General features: G+C 53.5%; 1 protein-coding gene across 6 annotated transcripts in view; it reads right to left on the reverse strand.

Annotated features, from left to right (window-relative positions):
• LOC123857727 (POU domain, class 2, transcription factor 3) overlaps positions 1-11,411 on the reverse strand; it is a 101,016-nt gene extending 89,605 nt beyond the window's left edge. For 2 of the 6 annotated variants that reach the window (XM_054512236.2, XM_045894833.3), the window contains exon 1: positions 10,573-11,391. In XM_054512236.2, the coding sequence (XP_054368211.2) occupies positions 10,573-10,824 (252 nt within the window). In that variant the 5' untranslated portion in view covers positions 10,825-11,391. The other 4 variants (XM_064577337.1, XM_045894834.3, XM_064577335.1 and 1 more) reach the window with 4 other exon arrangements.
• Positions 11,412-19,847: the final 8,436 nt, after the last annotated feature.

Raw genomic sequence — 19,847 nt, forward strand, 5'->3', positions numbered from 1 at the left:
TCTACACCTCCAACTAACTGCCAAGGTGCCAGGGGCCCCTTTCCGTCCAGCACAAAGGGCAGGGGGAGAGGTCTCCCTGCTTCGGCAAACATCTGGCCCGATGCTAGGCCCAGGCCAAAAGGAAGCCTGGCTCCCAAGCTTCCTCCTCGCCCAAGAGTGCCCTGGGATGAGTCACCTGGATGTGGCCTAATGCCCAAGGCAGATGGCACAGCTGGAGATGTCAGGGTGCTGGAGGCAGGTTTCTCAGGTCCAGGACTCAGGCTAGGACGCCCGAGATGGAAGTTTCTATAAGGCTCCTGCTCGCATGAGCTCCCGGGAACCTCCAGCCCACCGGGAGTGGGCCACCAGGAAGACGCGGAGCATCGGATACCAGGGTGGCCACCTGAGTGTCAGGGTGTGGCGCATGCGCCATGGAGATCGTGAGCAGTGGCTGAAGTCCTCTGTGGTTTTAAGTCAGGAGTAGGTAGGTTGCCGGACAGCACAGTGATTACAAGCTCAGGCTCTGGCGTCCGCACCACCCATGTTCAATGCTGGCTTTGCTGGTATTAGCCATGTAACCTCGGGGGAACTCACTTCCCTGTACTTAGTTTCCACATCTGTTAAACGAGTTAAACTCACAATACCTACACCTCTGGGGATTATTGTAAGGAAAAAAGTCAGTGAAAGGTCTCAGAACAGAGTGGGCTGAGCCCTTTGTCTATTACTGTTGCAATCGCTGGCCTTGCTCCAACTGTGATCTACTGCAGACCTGTAGAAGCAGGAGCAAAGACTGTTCTCCTCAAGATGCACCTGAGGCCCAGAGAGGTCAGGGGACTCCTCTGGGGCTTGTAGGGAATCAGCAAATCCATGGGAGAGCACTGATTAGCATTACCCGGGGCAGAGCCTTCACAGGCACCAGGCTGGGTGGGAAAATGGCCAAGCCCAAGACAGAGGCCCCTGTCTTCAAGGGGCTTCATGGAGATGCTGCCCCTCCTACAACAGTCAGTGCACCACGTAAGGCCTGGGGTGGAGGTTTATGGGGGACAAGTGCTATGGGGCAAAGGATGGATGAAGGGGCATTTGTTGTCCCCTTAAGGATGGGACTGGGAGGCGGGGAAGGAGGGAAGACTTCTCCAGAGTGAGGGACATTTCAGGGGTCCCTGATAGTCAAAGGATAGGGGGTACTTTCTAGCAAAGAGAGTGAACTGAATTTACAGAAGACAGGGAAATGTGAGGCTCTCATAACATCCCCACCCAATCTGTCCCTCCATGTTGTCACTGATCTGCCTAATGCCATTCAGAAAATCCTTTTGCCCTCGCCCTAAAGTGTACCCTCCCAAGGCTGGCATCCACTTCCACTGGCAGCCCCTCTTGCACTCCCTGAGCACTGAACTAAAGAGCTGGCAATTCCCAGAATGAGCAGTTCCCAGCCTTGTGCCTGTCCCTGAGCTGATTCCTCTGCTGGACATGCCCTCTCTCCCTATGCCTACCATCTCTCAGGGCTCGGTTCACATGCATCCCCTCCTCTGGCCTGTCCTCCCAATGTTGCCCTCACCAACCCATCAGCAGACTCAGTCGGCCCCAGCTCCTAACCTCTACAGCACGAATCCCACTGTGTAACCACCTCTTGCCTTACCTTCCAGACTCAGCTCCGTGAGGCTGGGAAAGTAAGGATCTTATTTTTTTTTTTAAGATTTTATTTATTTATTTATTTGTCAGAGAGAGAGCACAAGCAGGGGTAGTGGCAGGCAGAGGGAGAAGCAGGCTCCCTGCTGAGGAAGAAGCCCGATACGGGACTCGATCCCAGGACCCTGGGATCATGACCTGAGCCGAAGGCAGATGCTTAACAGACTGAGCCACCCAGGCATCCTCTGGGAAAGTATCTTATTTGCAGTGACTCCCCACCCCCTAGAACACAGCAGGTGCTCAACAAGTGCCTGGTAAGGAGCACACAAACAAGAGCATGGAAGCATCCTGAGCAAACCACCTGGGACGGGGTGGGGCAAGGGAGGGCAGAGTGATCAAAGGAAGAGGCTGGTACGAGGGGCAGAGCAGCGGGCCTGAGTCCAGCCACGGAGTCTGAGCTTCAGCTAGCAGATCCCCCGAAGTCACTGGACTCCCGTGGGTCCCGTGGGTGGGTTTTGAGCTGGATCTGAAACGTGAGTTGTGCTGGTCCAGTGTGCACCTGATTTAAATGCCTTCATAGAGGACCCCATCCTCATGTGGCATCTTCTGCCCCGGCAACAAGTCATCCAGGCCCCGCCTGAGATCTGCTCCTGGTTCAAGGGCAGAGACTAGACCCGACTTAGGCAGTAACCTCAGGGTCTGGCCCAGAGCCGGAACTCAACACTCAGTAGCTGAGTGAATGCCCGCCTGCATGTGCGCTCTGGGGCCTCTATCGGCTGCCTCGCCTCCAGCAAGAAGACTGGTAGTTCTACCACTGCTATTTTGGCTTTCAGCAGGTTCAGGGGATCATTTAGTTCATGACCCAGTGAGGTTCCGGCTGGGGAAGTGACCTTCACAAGTCAGGCGGCTGCAGAGCCAGGATCAGCAGCCCGGACCTCCTGACTCACAGTCCACGGATCCTTATGCTCCTCCGGGCCCCCCCTCCCACCCCCGTCAGCCCCTGTCCAGATATCTTCCTTCTCTGTGTTCACCCCCTGCCAGGCTGCACTTCTGAGATCCACTGCATCTCAGAGAGAGAAGTCTGTGCTGGCCCAGGCAGGCTGGGGCTCGGGGTGAACACCTAGGAGGACAGCGGACAGGTGTCTTGGGACAAGCAGGGGCCCAGCCCTCTGCCCTGGACCGACAGACATCTTGTGCCAGGCCCAGGTGCAGCCTGCCTGGCCAGAGGCCCCAGGGGAAGCTTACTGCTCGGAGGGGGAGCCACGCTGCACAGAGCCCCTGGAGTTCAGCGGGGATGACCGTGGAGCCGGCACCCTGCCCTCCGCTGCCCACTTCCAGCCTCGCAGAAGATGCGGGCCACCGCTGGGGTTTTATGTTACAGCCCACCGCAATCCTAACTGCTCACCTGCTTTCCCCCATTCACAGGCCACATGTCTATCATCTTCCTGGCGCGCTTGCTGCTTCCCGAACAATCTCTTTCACACACGGCTGCTCCCGTCTCTCCCCGGCCCCCACGGTTGCTCACGGAGCATGCTGCCTCCCTCGGTGTCCCCCGTGGAGCCTCCATGTCACCCCTTTCTCCAAGCTTCACCCACTCCCTCATACACCCTCTCAGCCACGTCGAACAAGGTCCTCACACTGCTGTCCCACTCAGCCCCCTCCTCCCGAGAGCCCGCCCGCTCTCTCAGCCCAGCCCTCCAGCATGGGGTGCCCAAAACTAAGGGGGCTGGGGTGGGGAGCCACCCCGTCCCTCACTGCCCTCTGGGACACACAGGCGGGGGGCCTTCTCTAGGGTTCTCGCCGAGCACCACATCCCCCACTGCTCCCTGCTCCTGGACAGCCGGCACTGTCCCTGGGAATGTGCCCTACCATCTTTGTCCCCTTCCTCTCCCAGCAAAAAGCACATGATTCTGAGGCCCGGGCCAAGCCAATCTAAATATTTATCCCTCTGCTCCTGGCTGGAGCTGCTTCATGGCTAGAGAAGGGGCCAGTTTCGTGGGGCTGTAGCCATGAAGAGAGGCAGCCAGGAACCAGCACTCTCCTAACCCCATGCTGGCGGCCCGGTGGCAGACACAGGAGCACCTTGGCGACTCTGCCCAGTCCCCCTGAGCAGGAACAGGGGTGAACGGAGTCAACCCAAAGCCAGGCCAAGCCCATTCCCAGACTGGTGCCCTGGGACTTAGGCTGGCCCCATTAGGGGCGCCTGTATACCCTCAGGGCTAGTCCTGGGACAAAAGCTTCTTGTTATGGGGGTATTAGCGCAGCCACCAGCCATGAGCAGCGGCCCCCTGAGCCCCCAGTTCTCTGTCAGCCAAATTGCAAAGGTCACTACTGTTCTAACTGCCCCAGGGAACAATGTGAGGCTTTATGTGGATCAACTGCGCCCCACTGTCCCGCTGACTCAGGGCTCCTAGGATGGGCTCCCGACTTCTCTCTCACCCAGATCCCCAGCCCCAACGCCTCCCTTGCTTCCTGCCCTTTATTGGAATGCGCAAGTGGATGCTGCTTAAACACTTGCCAACCTAAGGGATGGAAGCTCCTAATGATGCTCTGGCCCCTAGAGCGGAAATAAAGGTGCCAGAAGGATGTGCTTCCCGGCGAGGAAGGAGAGCTGGGGCGGGGGGGGGGGGGGCTGCCTGGGCCCTGGCTGGCACCGCTACTTGACTCCTCACGTGCCTCCGCTGGCCTCCGCTTGGCGACAGCCTCTTAGAATTCACCGCTCACCAGCCTGTGAGCATCATGCTATTGTCTCCATCCTGCCTGTGCCGCGTCTGAGCCTGGGGCACAGAGAGGGTGAGCGGCCTGTCCAGGCGCGTGGCTGGTAAAGGGCAGACAAACGTACACAGTGAGTACTCAGGGGTCTCTGTGAGATCTCTTACAAACCGCCCCCGCACCCCCACCTCTCCAGAGGAAGAGTCTCCGGCACAAAGCTCCCAAGGGGTCAATACTCACATCCACTGGGGGTTATGGGCTCGGGGGGAAGGGGTCCAGCCCAAGTCTATACAGAGGATTCTGCATTAAGGTTTTCTGTCAAACTCCTTGCCTTTCCTCTCCTCTATTCCGGTTTCTTCAGTCTTCTGGAAGGAGCCTTCTTATGGTACGGCCCACACAATCATGATACAGTGGAAGGATACCTGGATCCGAATCCTGGATCATTAGCTACTTGATCTTGTCAGAGTTACTTTGTAGCTCTGAGCCTCAGTTTGCATATCTGCAAAACGGGGGCAACACCTGCCTCGCGATGCAGCGGGGAGAATTGGATGAGGCTGTGCATCAAAGCAACCAACAGCATGTGACTTGAGTGACCTCTCAGTGCATGAGATCCGGGGATGTGCATTTCCCATCACAAGGCTGCACCCTGTCTTCCTGGGAACAGGAGTCTGTCCTGAGTTTTTCTACAACCATTACCGCCCCTGCTTCTCTGTAGCGTGGGCAGCCTGGTAGGGAAGAACCCCAGTCTGCCTCTCCCCATCTTACTTCTAGTAGCCACTCCTCTCTTGGTCCAAGGGGCAGTCTTCATTGCCTGATCCAGGATCTTTGGCTAGGACTCCCCCTGGACATTGGCATTGAAGGGTGGGAGATGCTTGCCAAACTCCAGGGAGCACATCTGCATCTTCAGGCAGGCCCAGTGATCCCTGATCCATGGAGGAATTCCTCAGACATGGCAGAAGGACTGCTGTTAGATCCAAGGGCCCCACGGACATGATCCAGGTCTTTCCATCTGGTGACTTCTCATAAACTCCTATGAGGAAATGCTCTGGACTCCAGAAATGTCTGGGCCTCTCCTGAAAACATCTCTGTTGCCCTCTGTTCCCCAAGAAGACAACCCATCCATCACACGCCTGTGTTCCAAACTGCTACATTTCAGGGACCTCACAGAGACAGGGGAGGGGGAGACTGGTGTCTAAAAGCTTCTCCTGTCTGACCTCTGTGTGATGTGACAATCCTGTTATAATAAACAGCCTCCGGCACCCGGCGAGGTCATTTGCACATTCCACATCTTCCAGACGGCTTCCCACGCTGCTCCCCCACCCCAACGAGGAGCCCCCAAGGCAGGGACTCTGGCGCTTTCTCGACTGTTCCTTCCTCTGACTCCCACTCACCCACTGGTGCTCAGGCCAGGGCATGGAGGGCTCACGTTTCCACTCCTTCTGGGTCCTTCAGAGTGACCTTGGGCTGACCCACACCACCATATGGCTCCCCTTATCTTGGCTCCAGCTCACAGCCCCTCAGGATCCCTCCCGCCGCACTTCTGGAGTCTGTGGTTCCTTCCTCCCACCACCCCCCATTGTACCCACCACCCTGAAACAGTTGCACATGACTTTCCCCTATCTTTCAGCCCCACCCTAGCCATCCGGTCAGCACCAAACCACAACGCCTGGAACATGACTCATCCCCTCCTCCAGCTTTTGGATATTCAGACTCGGGGTAAAGGGGAAAGAGAACTTGGACAGGGACACGAGCTTGGGGTGGGGGGGACCAAGAGGGTTGATGGACAAAAAGCCAGCTTAGAGCCTGGGGGCTGGTGATGTGCCTGGTGTTAGATATGCCCAGTGAGTATGCACATACGGGTATAATTACACACACAGGGTCCGGATTATAAAGGAGACTATTGCCTGTTGGGTGTGTATTATGAATTACAGTGTGTGTACTGAGGGCATGTGGAATTAGGCCTAACGCCGATCCACGGCTTCAAACACATTAGGGTTATTGTGCGTAGAATGACAGGTTGCAAAGAGGTGAGTGTGGGCTCTACCTTCATTTAACAGCCTAACCTGGGCCCTCCTCCAAGTCCCCTCCCTGGAGCAGCCACGCCAGTGGTCCCCAAACTCACTGCCCACTGGAATCCCCGGGGCCTCTTTAAAAATACTGTTGCCCTCAGAGATCAGATTTCATTGCTGTGGAGGGAAGCCCAGGCATTGGGAGTTTCCAGAGCAATCCAGGTGATTCTAATGGGCATCAAAGTTTGGGAGCCCCTGAGCCATGGCACTTCTTTTTGAAAACTCAGCTCCGTCTGCCTGATGGTCAGCAGCCTTGGGACAGGGCGCGCAGTGACACATGACGGCGACTGATAGCTCCAAGCTACTTGCGGAGTTTATAATCCTTGCCTGGGCTCCGGGCTATGTGTCCTACAGCGAGCCGATTACTCTCAATACTCTTAATGCCTCGGGGCGCCTGGGTGGCTCAGTTGGTTAAGCGACTGCCTTCGGCTCAGGTCATGATCCTGGAGTCCCGGATCGAGTCCCACATCGGGCTCCCTGCTCAGCAGGGGGTCTGCTTCTCCCTCTGCCCTCTTCCCTCTCGTGCTCTCTGTCTCTCATTCTCTATCAAATAAATAAATAAAATCTTTAAAAAAAAAAAAATACTCTTAATGCCTCACCGCCTACGGGTCCAGCGTGGCCATGTGGGGAGAGCCAGACGGTGCTAGAACCCTGCCTCTTGAAGGAGGTGAACAGAGAGAGGGGGGCTGGAGGGTGCGGCTGGGATGGGCCAGACCTGGGGCTGGGATGCGTCCAGCCCAGGGGCACTCCCCACAGCCCTGTGTATTTGGCAGGACAGGAACGACGGTTCTGGGCTCGGAGGGGCTGGCCAGCAATTGAGGAGTGTGACAGTTAATTTTATGCGTCAACTTGACTGCATGAATGGATGTCCAGATGGCTGGTAAAACATTACTGCTGGGTGTACCTGTGAGGGTGTTTCCAGAAGAGACGAACATTTCAATTGGCAGAACGAGTAAAAAAGATGGCCCTCCTCAGTGTGAGGGGCATAATCCCGTCTGGTGAGGGTGTGGACAAAACAGAAAGCAGAGGAAGGGCAAGCGTGCTGTCGGCCTGAGCTGGGACGTCCACGTTCTGCCCTCAGACACTGGTGCACCTGGTTCTCAGGCCTTCAGACTCAGACTGGAACCAAGCCGCCAGCTTCCCTGGGCCTCCAGCCGGCAAATGGCAGATCGCAGGACTTCTGAGCCTCCAAAATCATGTGAGCCAATCTCTTGCCATGAATTTCTCTCTATATCTCTTGCTCTATGTCCTATTGTTTCTGTTTCTCTGGAGAGCTCCAATACATGGTGCCTCAAGGAAAAGGTTATGATGAGGGGCTCAAGGCACCCTGAGCACCTTGAGTCAGTGCTGACTTTGTGTGTGGCTCTGGGTCCATCCTTCAACCTCTCTGAGTCCAAGCTCAGCAGGGAGAAGCCACTATGTGGGCAACGATTAGGAAAGTTAGCGGCCTTCTATTTCGCAAGCACTTAGCACAGCAACAAACGCCTAGTGGGTATTTCAGACGTATTACCTGATTAGTTCTCTTGAAAGCCATGGCTTGGTACCATCATCGCCCTCATTTTACAGATGAAGAAATGAAGGCCTGCGGAGATCAAGTACCTTGACCAGGTTAAACCAGGTCTGTTCACTTCAGCCTGGACTGTCTCCCAGAGGTGGGAAAAGGGCAATGGTCACTATTCCTAAGTAGACTTGGGATTTTTGCCAAAGCACCCCAAATGTGTTTGGTACACAAAAGAAACACAATACCCAAGATTTCTTGGAAACAGGAAAAATCGTTCCTTCTGGATAGAACCTTGTGCAAATCTGCCAAAGACCGTGGGGCACGAGGAAGCCTTGGGAACTAAGTGAGCCACAGGAGAGGTGAGCACCCCAGAAGGATCTGCATATAAAAGCTGCTCTGGCCAGTGTAGACAGTGGCCTGGGGCAGGGGTGAAGGCTATTCTGCTCCGCCACAGGCCAGGTGAGCAACCCGGAGCTGGGGAGACTGCAAAGAGCTGCTTCCCTTTCTGCACCTTCCACCCCCGATTCCTGCCCTTGCTGGTGAAATCGGAGATGCCAGGGAGGGTGTGAAATGCCAGCTTCTGGGGCAGAGGCTAACATGAAAAGCAGACTTTGGAAACCTGGGTGGAGGTTTGAACCACTGCAGGGATTAAAATGGAGCTCTGGCAATCCGCTCCAAATGGATTCTCTAACTGGGCCGTCTACCCCCCAACAATACTCTCAGCTCCAGGCCCCAGTCCTCCACCCCACTGCCACAGGGGCTCTCCCCTCTCCTTGCCTGCAGGGTAGAGCAATAAAATCGTTCATGCTGCAGCCAGGGGTTATAAAAGCTCAGCCCTACCCATTGTGCCCTAGCCACAGCCTAGGAGAGGTCCCAGGAATGGGGAAGCCTCTCTCCAGGGTTCCAGATGCCATAGAACAATGGGCAGGGGGCAGGAAATTATGAGACTCTCGGCTGGGCCAGAGGCTCACTCTCACGGACAAAGGGCTTCGATGGAGGGTTCAAGGGGAAGATTAGACCACTGCCTCTTGAGGGGTCCAGCGACTGTTGGGATTTCCCAGGAGAAGAACACACGTGACAAAGTTCGCCTGGCGTATGGGCGTGGGGAGACAGGAGGTGTTCTGGCCCTGTCAGCTTCCCTCTCTCCACACTCAAAGCTGCCCTTCCAGGCCCCTGCCTGAATGGGAGAACCTAGCTTGTGCCTGCCCAGTAAGGACGGGCTAGAAAGTCTTCCCACCTGTGACCACCCCCCACACTCCCACGGCCCACCTGTGTCCCATGTCGGTGATAACTCAGTAGTTTGGGGACAGATCAGCAGTCAAGCCCTATCTCCACTGTCCACTGGATCCCCCCACGCCCCCACCCTGGCCCGTGCTCTCTATGGCAGTTTTGCTGGGTCCCTAGCTGACTCCCCAAAGTCTGCCCCCTCTCCTCTCAAGCTCGCATTCTCTAAGGGGGAGGAGGAAGAGGTGGCTTGGGCCAGCCTCTACAGCCCTGAGCTTCTCCAGCTGTCCAGTTATCTAACTGTCCCCGCCTCTCCAGTCCCCCAGAGACAGGGCCTCTTTTTTAGCAGAAAAGGGGCTGGGTGTGTGTGTGTGTAGATCCCTTTGAGTACCTACACCTCACCCACCCTCTTTCCTTCCAGAATTTCTGCTGTGTGTGTGTGTGTGTGTGTGTATAGATCAGGAGATTCCCTTTGAGTACCCACCACCCACCCTTTTTCCTCCCAGATTTCCTGCTGCTGGGTCACTGTTAATCCCTCACTAGCCTTCCAGGCCCATTTGCTGATAACGCCCCAGTTCCTCCACTGCCTCCCCCATCCCCAGCAACCTTGGGGGCCAGGTCCACCTTCCAGTCCTTCCACAAGGTTCCTTCTGGTTCCTTACACACACCCTGAGTAGAGGCTGGTTTCTGTCCCCCTTCCTGCAATCTGGGCCAAACCACGGAGGTTGGCCAGCTGTCCTGCCAGGCAGGGTAAGGAGTGGCAGCTCTTGAGAGAGTGGGGACCTCATGTGGGGCCTCTCCCCAGGTCCTCCTTCTGCAAGCTTTCCAGCCTTCCAGACCAAAGAGGAGAGGTAGCTTCTCCTTGGCTCCGGAGGGACAGGGGACAATCAGCTCTTACCCCACGCCCTGCCCCACCCCACCCCCCATGTCTCCACTCTAGGAAAGTGCAACAGGAGAGTTGGTTTATAGACTCCAAAATGTCAGGGCTGAGAGGCCTGGAGCCACCGCACTGACCTGTACAGAGGTGAAAAAGGAAGCCCAGAGAAGGAACGGGACTTCCCAAGATCACAGGGCAAGAACCCAGGATCTCTGATTGCTAGCCCAGGACTTTCTCCTCTAGAGCACAGGGAAATTACCCCAAGAAGGGAGTCAGCACCTGGAGGGCCCTGGGAGATCTGGAAGAGAAGTGGGCAAAGGGCTGGTCGGGGAGTGGGAGTGAGAAGGGGCCTGAGAACACCCCCCCCCCCAGCAAAGGGGTGAAAGGCTGGAGGGGGCGGCGGCAGAACTCCCCGGGGCAGAATGAAAGGGCCGCGCGCTGGGGAGCCTGCACAGGGGTGTAGAGAAGAGCCCGACGACGTGACCCTGGCTAAGCCCGTGCCCCTCCCGGCGGCCCGCCTTCCACCTGCAGGCCTCAGTGCGCTCGGGCTCCCAGGTCCCGCCGGGCGAGCGAGGGTGCCTCACCTTCTTGAAGTCGGCGGTGAAGGAGACGAGGGTGCCGTCGGGCTTGCGCAGCTCGAGGCTGATGCTGTCGGCGTCGCTGTCCGCCTGCAGGCTCTCCTCGGTGACCTGGCCGTCGGGCAGCCGCACGCGGACCCGCAGCTCGGCCGGCGCGCCCGGCCCCGCGCCCGCGCCGCGCGGCGCCCCCAGCAGCAGCACGAGCAGCAGCAGCGCGGGGGGCGCCGTGGGGAGCCCGCGGCGGCCGGGCGGGCGCATCCCCGGGGCCCCGGCCGGCCGCGAGCGCGCGGCGAGGGGCGCTGCCAAACTTCGCGCGAAGTTCCCGGCTAGTTGGCGGCGCGGGGCAGCGGCTCCCCGGGGGGCTCGGGCGCGGGGGTCCGCGACGGGGCGCGGACGCACGTGGGCTGCGCTCCGCCGCGCGCCCCCCGGCGGCTCCGAGGCGGACGCGGCGCTCCCGGGGCCCCCGCGCGCGCCCACCGGCCCAGCGCCGCGACCGCCGCGGCCCCCGACTCCGGCGCTCCGAGACTCTGTTTTGCACTTTTCATTCAATCCCACCCGCCGTCACTTCCTTCGGAAAACAGAAACCACCAGGACCTGCCTTAAAGAGACCGCGCACCTCTCGGCCCTTAAAGGGCTCGCGGCGGCTCCCCGCACTGCGGCCGTGGCCCGGGGGCGGGGGCGGGGACCGGGGACCGGGGACCGCGGCGCAGCGGCTTTGTGGGAAAAGGGCTTTCTCAATCTCCCTTCCTCCCTGCCGCGCCCCGTGCGACCTGGCTGTGTCAGGAGTTGGCTGGCCCGGCAAATCCCTTCCTCCCAGCAGGGGCGGGACGGGTGACTCTCCCCCCCCCCTTTTGGCTTGTTCTTGTGCCACGTGGACGAAATAACCGGGCTTGTTGTTTTAGGGGGTTTGTTTCGTGTTTTAGTTTCTCTGACAGCGAATTTCTAAAAAGTGTCTGCAAAATCAGACCTCACCTCTCCTTTAGTCTTTTGATTGCCCTGGGTCTGGAGAGATGAGCTGAGGTTCTCCTCCCGCTTTGCTGTCCCTCGGGTGAGATAGTTTGGTAAGTCAGGCCACCTCTCTGAAAGGGGCCCTCGACTTGCCCACATTTTGTGAACCCCAGGGCTGCTTTTCTTTTCAGTCCCATCTCCCTCACTCACTCGTCCTATTCATGGCCTGTCCTCAGTCCTGCCCACCTCCCCAAACCCCCATCCTCCCTCCCAGCAAGTTCAGGAGAATGACTAGGGACTCAGGACACTGGCGCTTGACCCACAGGGGTTGTCCCACAAGTCCCAAGAATATATGACTGCCAGGCGCCTGGGTGGCTCAGTTGGTTAGGCGACTGCCTTCGGCTCAGGTCAGGATCCCAGGGTCCTGGGATCGAGTTCCGCATCGGGCTCCCTGCTCTGCGGGGAGCCTGCTTCTCCCTCTCCCACTCCCTGTGCTTGTGTTCCCTCTCTCGCTGTGTCTCTCTCTGTCAAATAAATAAATAAATAAAATCTTTAAAAAAAGAATATATGACTGCCTTGCTGTGCACCCCAACGGTCACCTGGGTGAGGGCAGGGGGATCTGGATTCCTGCTTCCTCTGAGTAGCTGTGTGCTTTCGGAACATTTTAAAAATTCTTTGGGCCTAAGTGTTCCCCTGTGTATAGTGGGAGTTGCTGAGGCCTACGACGTCCTGCCAATTCCATGGAAGAGAGAGCCCCAGGGAGAGCCTCAGAACCTATTGTTCCCTGATGTCCATTTCACTGCTGTTTAGTCTCGGTCCCCTGTTCCTTCTGAGATCTTGATCATAGATGGTGAATATTCTCCTCTGCTCTGCAGCCTCCTTCCCTTCCAGGTTAACCCCAGCACAATGTTCTTATTAGTATCAAAGATGACAACAGGTACCCAGACAGCCAGGTACTGTAAGGGCACCCATAGCAGGCCCCCATCCTGTGAACTGCAGGGTTGGGCCTAAAACCTGTCTCCTTACTGCCCACCCACGGCTCTTCCTACTGAACTCTGCTGCCTACATTGATAGGACTGAAAGGGATTCAAGAGACTTTGTAACTCAGTGTCTTCCAAATTTGCCTTATCAAAAGAATCATCTGGGTGCTTGTTAAAAAAACAAACACCTGGGTCCCTATATCTAGCCAAACAGACTCCCTAGAGAAAAGAGCTGAGAATTTGTATGTTTAACAAAAGCCCAGGTGATGCTTGATCTAAAGGGTCTGACAGTTGGTACTTGACAGAGGGTTGAGCAGAAAGGATCTAAAACTACCTTGGCCCCTAAGGAGTTGATCTTCACATCAGGGAGATAAGGCAGGCGGTCAGAGAATAATGGATTAACACAAAGACTGCTCTCCTGGGCCCTTCCACCCCAAGCTGGCAGAACTGAAGAAGAGATGCCCAGGGTCTCAAAACTGGCTTCCTGCCTGTTAGGCTACTCATCTCCATGTAGCCTTAGAGCTGGGTCTTCTCACATAAGTCAGGTCACATGGTCATTAGGTCGTTAGGGCCTCACCCACATTTCCTAACTTACCCCGTTTCTGGGCCTGTCCCCCATCCATCGCCCATTCTGCCCCAATTCACGTTCCCAAGCCCCTTCCCCTTCACCCCAGGGAGAGCCCGGAAGTAAACAGAAAAGCCCTGTGTGTTTGGCTTCTTTTTTAAGTCTCTGGGGGCTGTCTTTACCTCTATGCAAATTCTGAGTTTGGAAACAAAGAAGACCTCATTTCCTCTCTCACCCCTTTGCCCAAGTCAGCTTCTTCCTTTAGTGTAACCACAGACCAAATTAGATTTTTCTTTTAAGATACAGAATCTGAAGTCTCGCTCTACCGTGTGAGCCCCCCGTCTCTGTCCCCAGTCCTTCCTTTTGATTTTACCCAACCCACTCTTCAAGATCCAGGACAAAACTGGAGTTTCCCAGAAAGACTTTCTCAGCTACTGACCTACAGCTCTGCCCTGTGCTTCTCTCTCTGGCCTCTGGACTCCCACAATAACAATTATGATAACACCTCCCGTTCACTGTATCCTTATGTCGAAGTTCTTTACGTGTATCATCTTAGTTAATTTTCATGGCAACTCTCCAGAGTAGGTTCTGCCTGACCACAGAGCCCTTGCTTATAACTGCAAGAGCATGTGCCTGCCAGCAGCCTTTGCTTGCCTCCAGCCCCCTTCAGGCACCCATCCCGTACTATCTCCTCTTGTAATCTAACGGTTTCCTGTGTGGTAGTCTTCTACCCCAGCCAGGCTGTCAGTTCATTCAAATAGGCCAGCCCCCGTGCTTGGAACACAGAGTGCGTCCCTTAAACCAGCCAGGCATAGAAGCATCCATTCTTTGTAACTGTAAAGGCCCCAGAGGAAGAGCTCTAACGAACCTAATTACCCTGACTACGACCAAACAGCCCTCATTGTCAGAATATTCTTTATGTCTAATCTCAAGCCCTCTGCCCCACCATAAACCAATTTCCTTTCCTTTCTGATCTATCGCCCTAGGAGAGCAGTTGCGAGGAGTGGTTCAAAGCAAGGGACATCGGGATCTCAGCCCTGGAGCTTGGCCACTCCCAAGCTGCATGATTCAGTGAGGCTGTTTCTTCATCTGTAAGATGGGCATATCAATGCTTACCTCCCTGGGTTGTTTTGACAATTAAATGAAAGATTGAATACAGAACACTTTACAATATGTTTGGCATATAGTAAAGGCCCAATAAACCATGGCTTTTATTACTTAATACTGTTTTTTTGCTCCCATTGTATCAAATATCAAATCCCTGTGTGGCCTGCACACGACCCTCTCCTCTCTTGGCTCACCCCCTAAACATACACACACTCATTCAAGAACACTTTTTTTCTCTGTGTTCTCTTTAGGTCTTCTGGTTTTATATCGCTCAGGACCTCTCAAACTGGGAAGTGGGCCGCCAAACATCAGGCGGGAGGAGTCTCCCCTTTGGTTTTTTGGTCTTAGAGTGCCTCAGTTGGGTGATCAAGAAGACAGGTGCTGACAGGGTCCTGTAGAAGGGTTGAAAGGGAAACTGAACAAGTCACCTCTATCCAGAGAGGGGGAGAATGTGATACGAAGCTTGTCGTTGGCGGCAGTAGAAAGATTTTTCTTTCAATTTCTTGTTGTGGCTGGCCTTTGGCTTGGGTGACGGTATGGCTCTCAGTTACTGGGCCCTTACGGATAGGGCTGGCCACCTGCACATTGAGTCTGAAGAGGAACTGGGGATGCGACGGGATGCTTGCTGTCTTTTGCCTCTCAAGGCTGCAAAGCGTGTCACTTCATGGCCTGAGCAGAGGTGCCAATTAGCTTTACAGCATTACACAATTACTCAGTTACATAAACCCAAGGGTGTGGTGGGAAAGTGGACTGGAGAGGCAGCAGGCCGGGGTAGAGGGTGGCAAGGAAAGAGCCAGAACAGCGGGGTGAGCATCCATTCTCCCCAGGCAGAAAACCCAGCAGAGGGGAAGTTTAGATAGAGTCGGGCTGAATCAGTGACTTTCAGGAAAGGAAAAGGAAGCTTGAGTAATCAGAGCTGCAAGACAAGGTACGTCTTACTCTGATTCCAGGCCTGTGACTCTAGAAGGTCAGGAACATAACCATCTTCTTCTCCATGCTAGTTCTTCCAGGAGGCCTTTCCTGCTCCCCCACCTGGATGCTCACTGGTCCATCCATCCATCCATCCATCCAAGGTCAAGCACTACTGGGCTAGATGCTATAGTTACTCAGTGGCATAAGGCAGATGCAGCAATTCCTTACCCTGGGATGGAGCCTACAGCTACATGGGGAGCAGGCATTAACAAAATAAGTGTGAAAGCAAATATTTAAATTACAATTGTTGTAGCTCGTACCATGAAGAATTAGCGGGGACTCGAGCCTAGACCAGGAGGCCTGAGAAGGCAGCAATGTCTAGGCTGACTTAAACGATGAATCAGGATGGATCAGCAGGGATGAGATTCCGGGCAGAGGGAACAGCTTATGTATAGGGCCTGAGTCTGGTGGGCTCCCTGGCAACTTTGCCAAGTACCAGGAGCGCTGGGGGCAGAGAGCAGCTCAGTCGTTAACTCCGGGAGAGTTTGGCCAGGTAATGCAGGCGGTGCTAGGATGTGGGCTTTGTTTTCCTAAGAGCAGTGGACAGTCACTGTATTATGTAAGGCGGTGACATAACCAGATGTGCATTTTAAAAAGAGCGTTCTGGAAGTAGATTGATTGCAGCTATCCAGATGAGCGATAATGGTGGCTTGCCCCATGGTGGTGGCAGCAGGAACGGAAAAACGTGTCGGACTTCAGCTGTGGTTTGGAAGTAGAATTTGGAAATAGGGTTTGATATTTCCTTGTACTTGCGGGTGAGGGAGGAGAAGGGTCAAGGACAACTTCCTGGTTTTGGCTTGGGCAGTTGGGTGGCACTGTGAACTGAGATTGGGAAGTTGGGGGAGGAGCCCTCAGATGACTTTTTTGGTAGCTCTGCATCCTCTGCCTTTTGTTGTAATGATTTCACAGCATTTGTACTTGAACCAAAGATACAAAAGAACAGAGGCCAGTTAATAGTGGCACTGCTCAGATTAGAAGTCTGGCATTCTGAAGCCAGGCCTAGCCTCCTTCTGTGACCCCACATGGGGTTTCCATTTCATTGCTGGGGGCAGGGTATACTGGATCTGGCCCATCTTTGTACATCTGGTACACAGAGGATGCTCAAAAATGAGATCTTCTATAGCCCTGTGTTCCTGGCACTCTGCCGTGGGGAAGAGAGTCTGGGGCACAGGCCCCTGCCCTCAACAGTCTTAGTGGTGGGGCGCCTGGGTGGCTCAGGTCATGATCCCAGGGTCCTGGGATCGAGCCCCGCATCGGGCTCCCTGCTCAGCGGGAAGTCTGCTTCTTCCTCTCCCACTCCCCCTGCTTGTTGTTCCCTCTCTCGCTGTCTCTCTCTCTGTCAAATAAATAAAATAAAAATCTTAAAAAAAAAAAATCTTAGTGGTGTGTGGTCCGTGGAGAATAGGGACCTCCAGGTAACAGGCTGGGCCTCCTCATCAAAACAGAAGACCTCAGGCCATTTGCACATGCCGGTAATGCTCCCCACCCCTGGATAACCACAAAAAGTACAGAGTATACTACAGATCACAGCAGACACTTATGTGTGTCCCTGAGGGCATCCTGTCTCCTCATGCCCTGATGATTCCATCACCAGGGCGTGCCCTTGGAGACCTTAAAGAAGAGGGGCCTTGCCCCTGCTCTGTGGAACCATACCCTCAGCTCCAGCAGAGATCTTAGTATGCTTGCAGCAAGAGGAGGGGGCCGGGCAGGGTTGTGTGCCTTGTATTTATTATATTTTTCATGGCTAAATATTCTTTTCTTTATGCAAAACTCTGAGGAAAATTTATTACTAAAAAAAAAAAAAAAATCAGTTGGATTTTTAGCCCAGCTTCTTACTGCTCTTACAAAGCTCATGAACACGTCATGGCTTGGGATGGGAAGTCCTGCCTGCTCATCAGGAAGTTGGGTATGAGCAGGTTGAGCCTGGAGGGGGGCTGTTTCAGACCAGAGCCATTGGCTTTGCCTGTCACAGTTGCTGCTGGGTCCTTGTAGCATCTCCATGTGCTCAGGCTCCCATCTGGCTGGTGGTATCATCAGGGCTTTGACAGGATGGCCTAGGAAGGGCCTAGGGTTACCCAGAGAGGGAGGGTCAGGTCCCAGTAGGGGCCAAAAGTGGGGATCACATCTCTTCCTTATCTGATGGAAAAGGGGGGCCCTCTCTCCCAAACCAGAAACTCAGAACAACCATCACTCTCATGACTTCTTTTTTCTAAGATTTATGTTTATGTTTATGTTTCTGAGCAAATGGCAAGATACCAGGTTTATTGAAGGGAAAATAACATATATATGATAATATATACATTTAGTGCATTATCAGTTCATATCCCAACAGAGCTTTATATTGTTTTCATAGATTTTGTTCTTTTGAGCAATTTTAGGTTCACAGCAAAATTGTGTAGAAAATTGAGCACTTCCTTGGGGCAACTGGGTGGCGCAGTCGGTTAAACATCTGACTCTTGATCTCAGCTTGCGTCTTTTATTTTATTTATTTATTTTTTTAAAGTAAGCTCCATATGGGGCGCCTGGGTGGTTCAGACGGTTAAGCGTCTGCCTTTGGCTCTGGTCATGATCCCAGGGTCCTGGGATCGAGTCCTGCATCAGGCTCCCTGCTAGGCGGGGAGCCTGCTTCTCCCTCTGCCTCTGCTTCTCTCTCTCTGACTTCCATGAATAAAAAAAAATAAAAAAATAAAAATTTAAAGTAAGCTCCATGTGCCCAGCATGGAGCCCAACATGGGGCTTGAACTCACAACCCTGAGATTGAGACCTGAGCTGAGATCAAGAGTTGGATGCTTTAACTGATTGAACCATCCAGCCACCTCATCAGCTCAGGTCTTGATCTCAGGGTCGTGAGTTCAGGCCCTGTACTGGGCTCCATGCTTGGGGTGGAGCCCACTTAAAAAAAAAAAAAAGAACACCCCTATATACCCCTTGCTCCAGTACACACACAGCTCCCCGAATTATCAACATCTCCCACCAGAGTGGTGCCTTTGAGACAATCACGAGCCTGCAGTGACACATCATTATCACCAGTCTGTAGTTCACGTTACGGTTTATGCTTTGTGGTGTACATTCCATGGGTTTCGACAAATGTATAATGACATGTATCCACCATTACAGTATTAGAGAGAGTATTTCCGCTACCCTAAACGCACCTATCATCCCATTACAGATATATATTGAAGATGCCTATAAAGGCCTTCGGCGACTTGAGAGAAAATAAAACCTGATCGATACTTATTCCAAATGCCCTTCTGAGCTTTGTGGCTTTTATAAAGTTAGCACTTCATGCCATTTACTATTCTGTTTTTCTCAACGTTACTTCATCTGTGGATTTCCACATATTGACTTGGTTCACATGTTATTTCTAATAGTTCTAGAGCATGCCATCGAGTAAACAGTTAATAGCTCACTCTAGTCATTTGTTATTATTTTTCTACTATATGATCTTGCAGAAAAGATTTAGAAGGAGATCAGAATATGAAATTTAATGCATCAATATAGTATGAATAATAGCAATGCTTTTTGCAAAGGTTGATCTCCTGGACATAAGCTTTAAGCCCGGCCTCCATCCAGGGCCCTATCTAGCAGCCCCAGAGACAGAGTGTTCCATCTCTCTTTTAATGTTCGTGAAGGGAAAAGACCCCATAATATCCAGAGGGGACTTAATTACACACAAGTTGCAATTAGAAAGTTCTTTCCAAAGCACAACACAAATCTCCTTGAATTTAAGCTTTCTACTTTGTTCTTGGTGTGGCCATTTTTTCTCGCCTGTATATGGTGTCCCTGTGCAAATCAGGAGAGTGTGGTCAGTAATAGGAATCATTTACATATGCTAATATTCTATTAGAGAATGTCATGAGCTTTTCATAAATTCTCATCAAATCCCAAACAACCCTCTGAGGTAGGTACTACTATGATTTCCATTTGACAGATGTGAAGAGTGTCCAATCAACCCCAGCTTTTAAAAATTATTTCTCATTATATTTGTTTCCTATTTGGAATTTCAAAGTACCTCCCCCCCAATGCCCTACTGATTAAAAATGAAGCAGTGAGAAGCTATGTGGCTATGCACAGGTTGCTTGCTGGGAGCCTGGGGTCTTTGGGTTCATCTTCTTACTTCAATCTTCTTTTTTTTTTAAAGATTTTTTTATTTATTCATTCAAGACACAGAGATACAGAGAGAGAGAGAGAGAGAGCACAAGCAGGGGGAGAAGCAGAGGGAGGAGGAGAGGCAGACTCCCCGCCGAGCAGGGAGCCTGATGCGGGGCTCGATCCCAGGACCCTGGGATCATAACCTGAGCCGAAGGCAGACGCTTAACCATCTGAGCCACCCAGGTGCCCCATTACTTCATTCTTCTAATACCTCTGGGAGGCAATTATTATTACTCATTTAATAGGGGAGAAAATTGAAACTCAGAGAAGTGAATACGCTTGCCCAGGGTCACGCCGGAAAGGAGTGGGGCTAGACCTAGAACCCAAGTCTAACTCCAAGGTCTTGGGCTTCGGGCTCTGCCTCCCGTCCCTCCTAAATGTCCCGGTGTCTGTATCAACTATATGGTTCTTAATTAAAAAAAAAAAATCTTTTTGCTGCCTCCTGGAAGTTGGAGACCTGGAAGGCCTCTCTCTGTACTTGTGGTTGCCCCGATGACCTTGAACAGTCAGGGAAGACCAGAGCAGCTTGTAAACCCAAGACCCGGGGTAAGATGCGG

Source organism: Mirounga angustirostris, unplaced genomic scaffold, assembly GCF_029215605.1.
Source record: "Mirounga angustirostris isolate CCGP_5_RB_7025 unplaced genomic scaffold, mMirAng1.0.hap1 SCAF_13, whole genome shotgun sequence".
NCBI lineage: Eukaryota > Metazoa > Chordata > Mammalia > Carnivora > Phocidae > Mirounga > Mirounga angustirostris.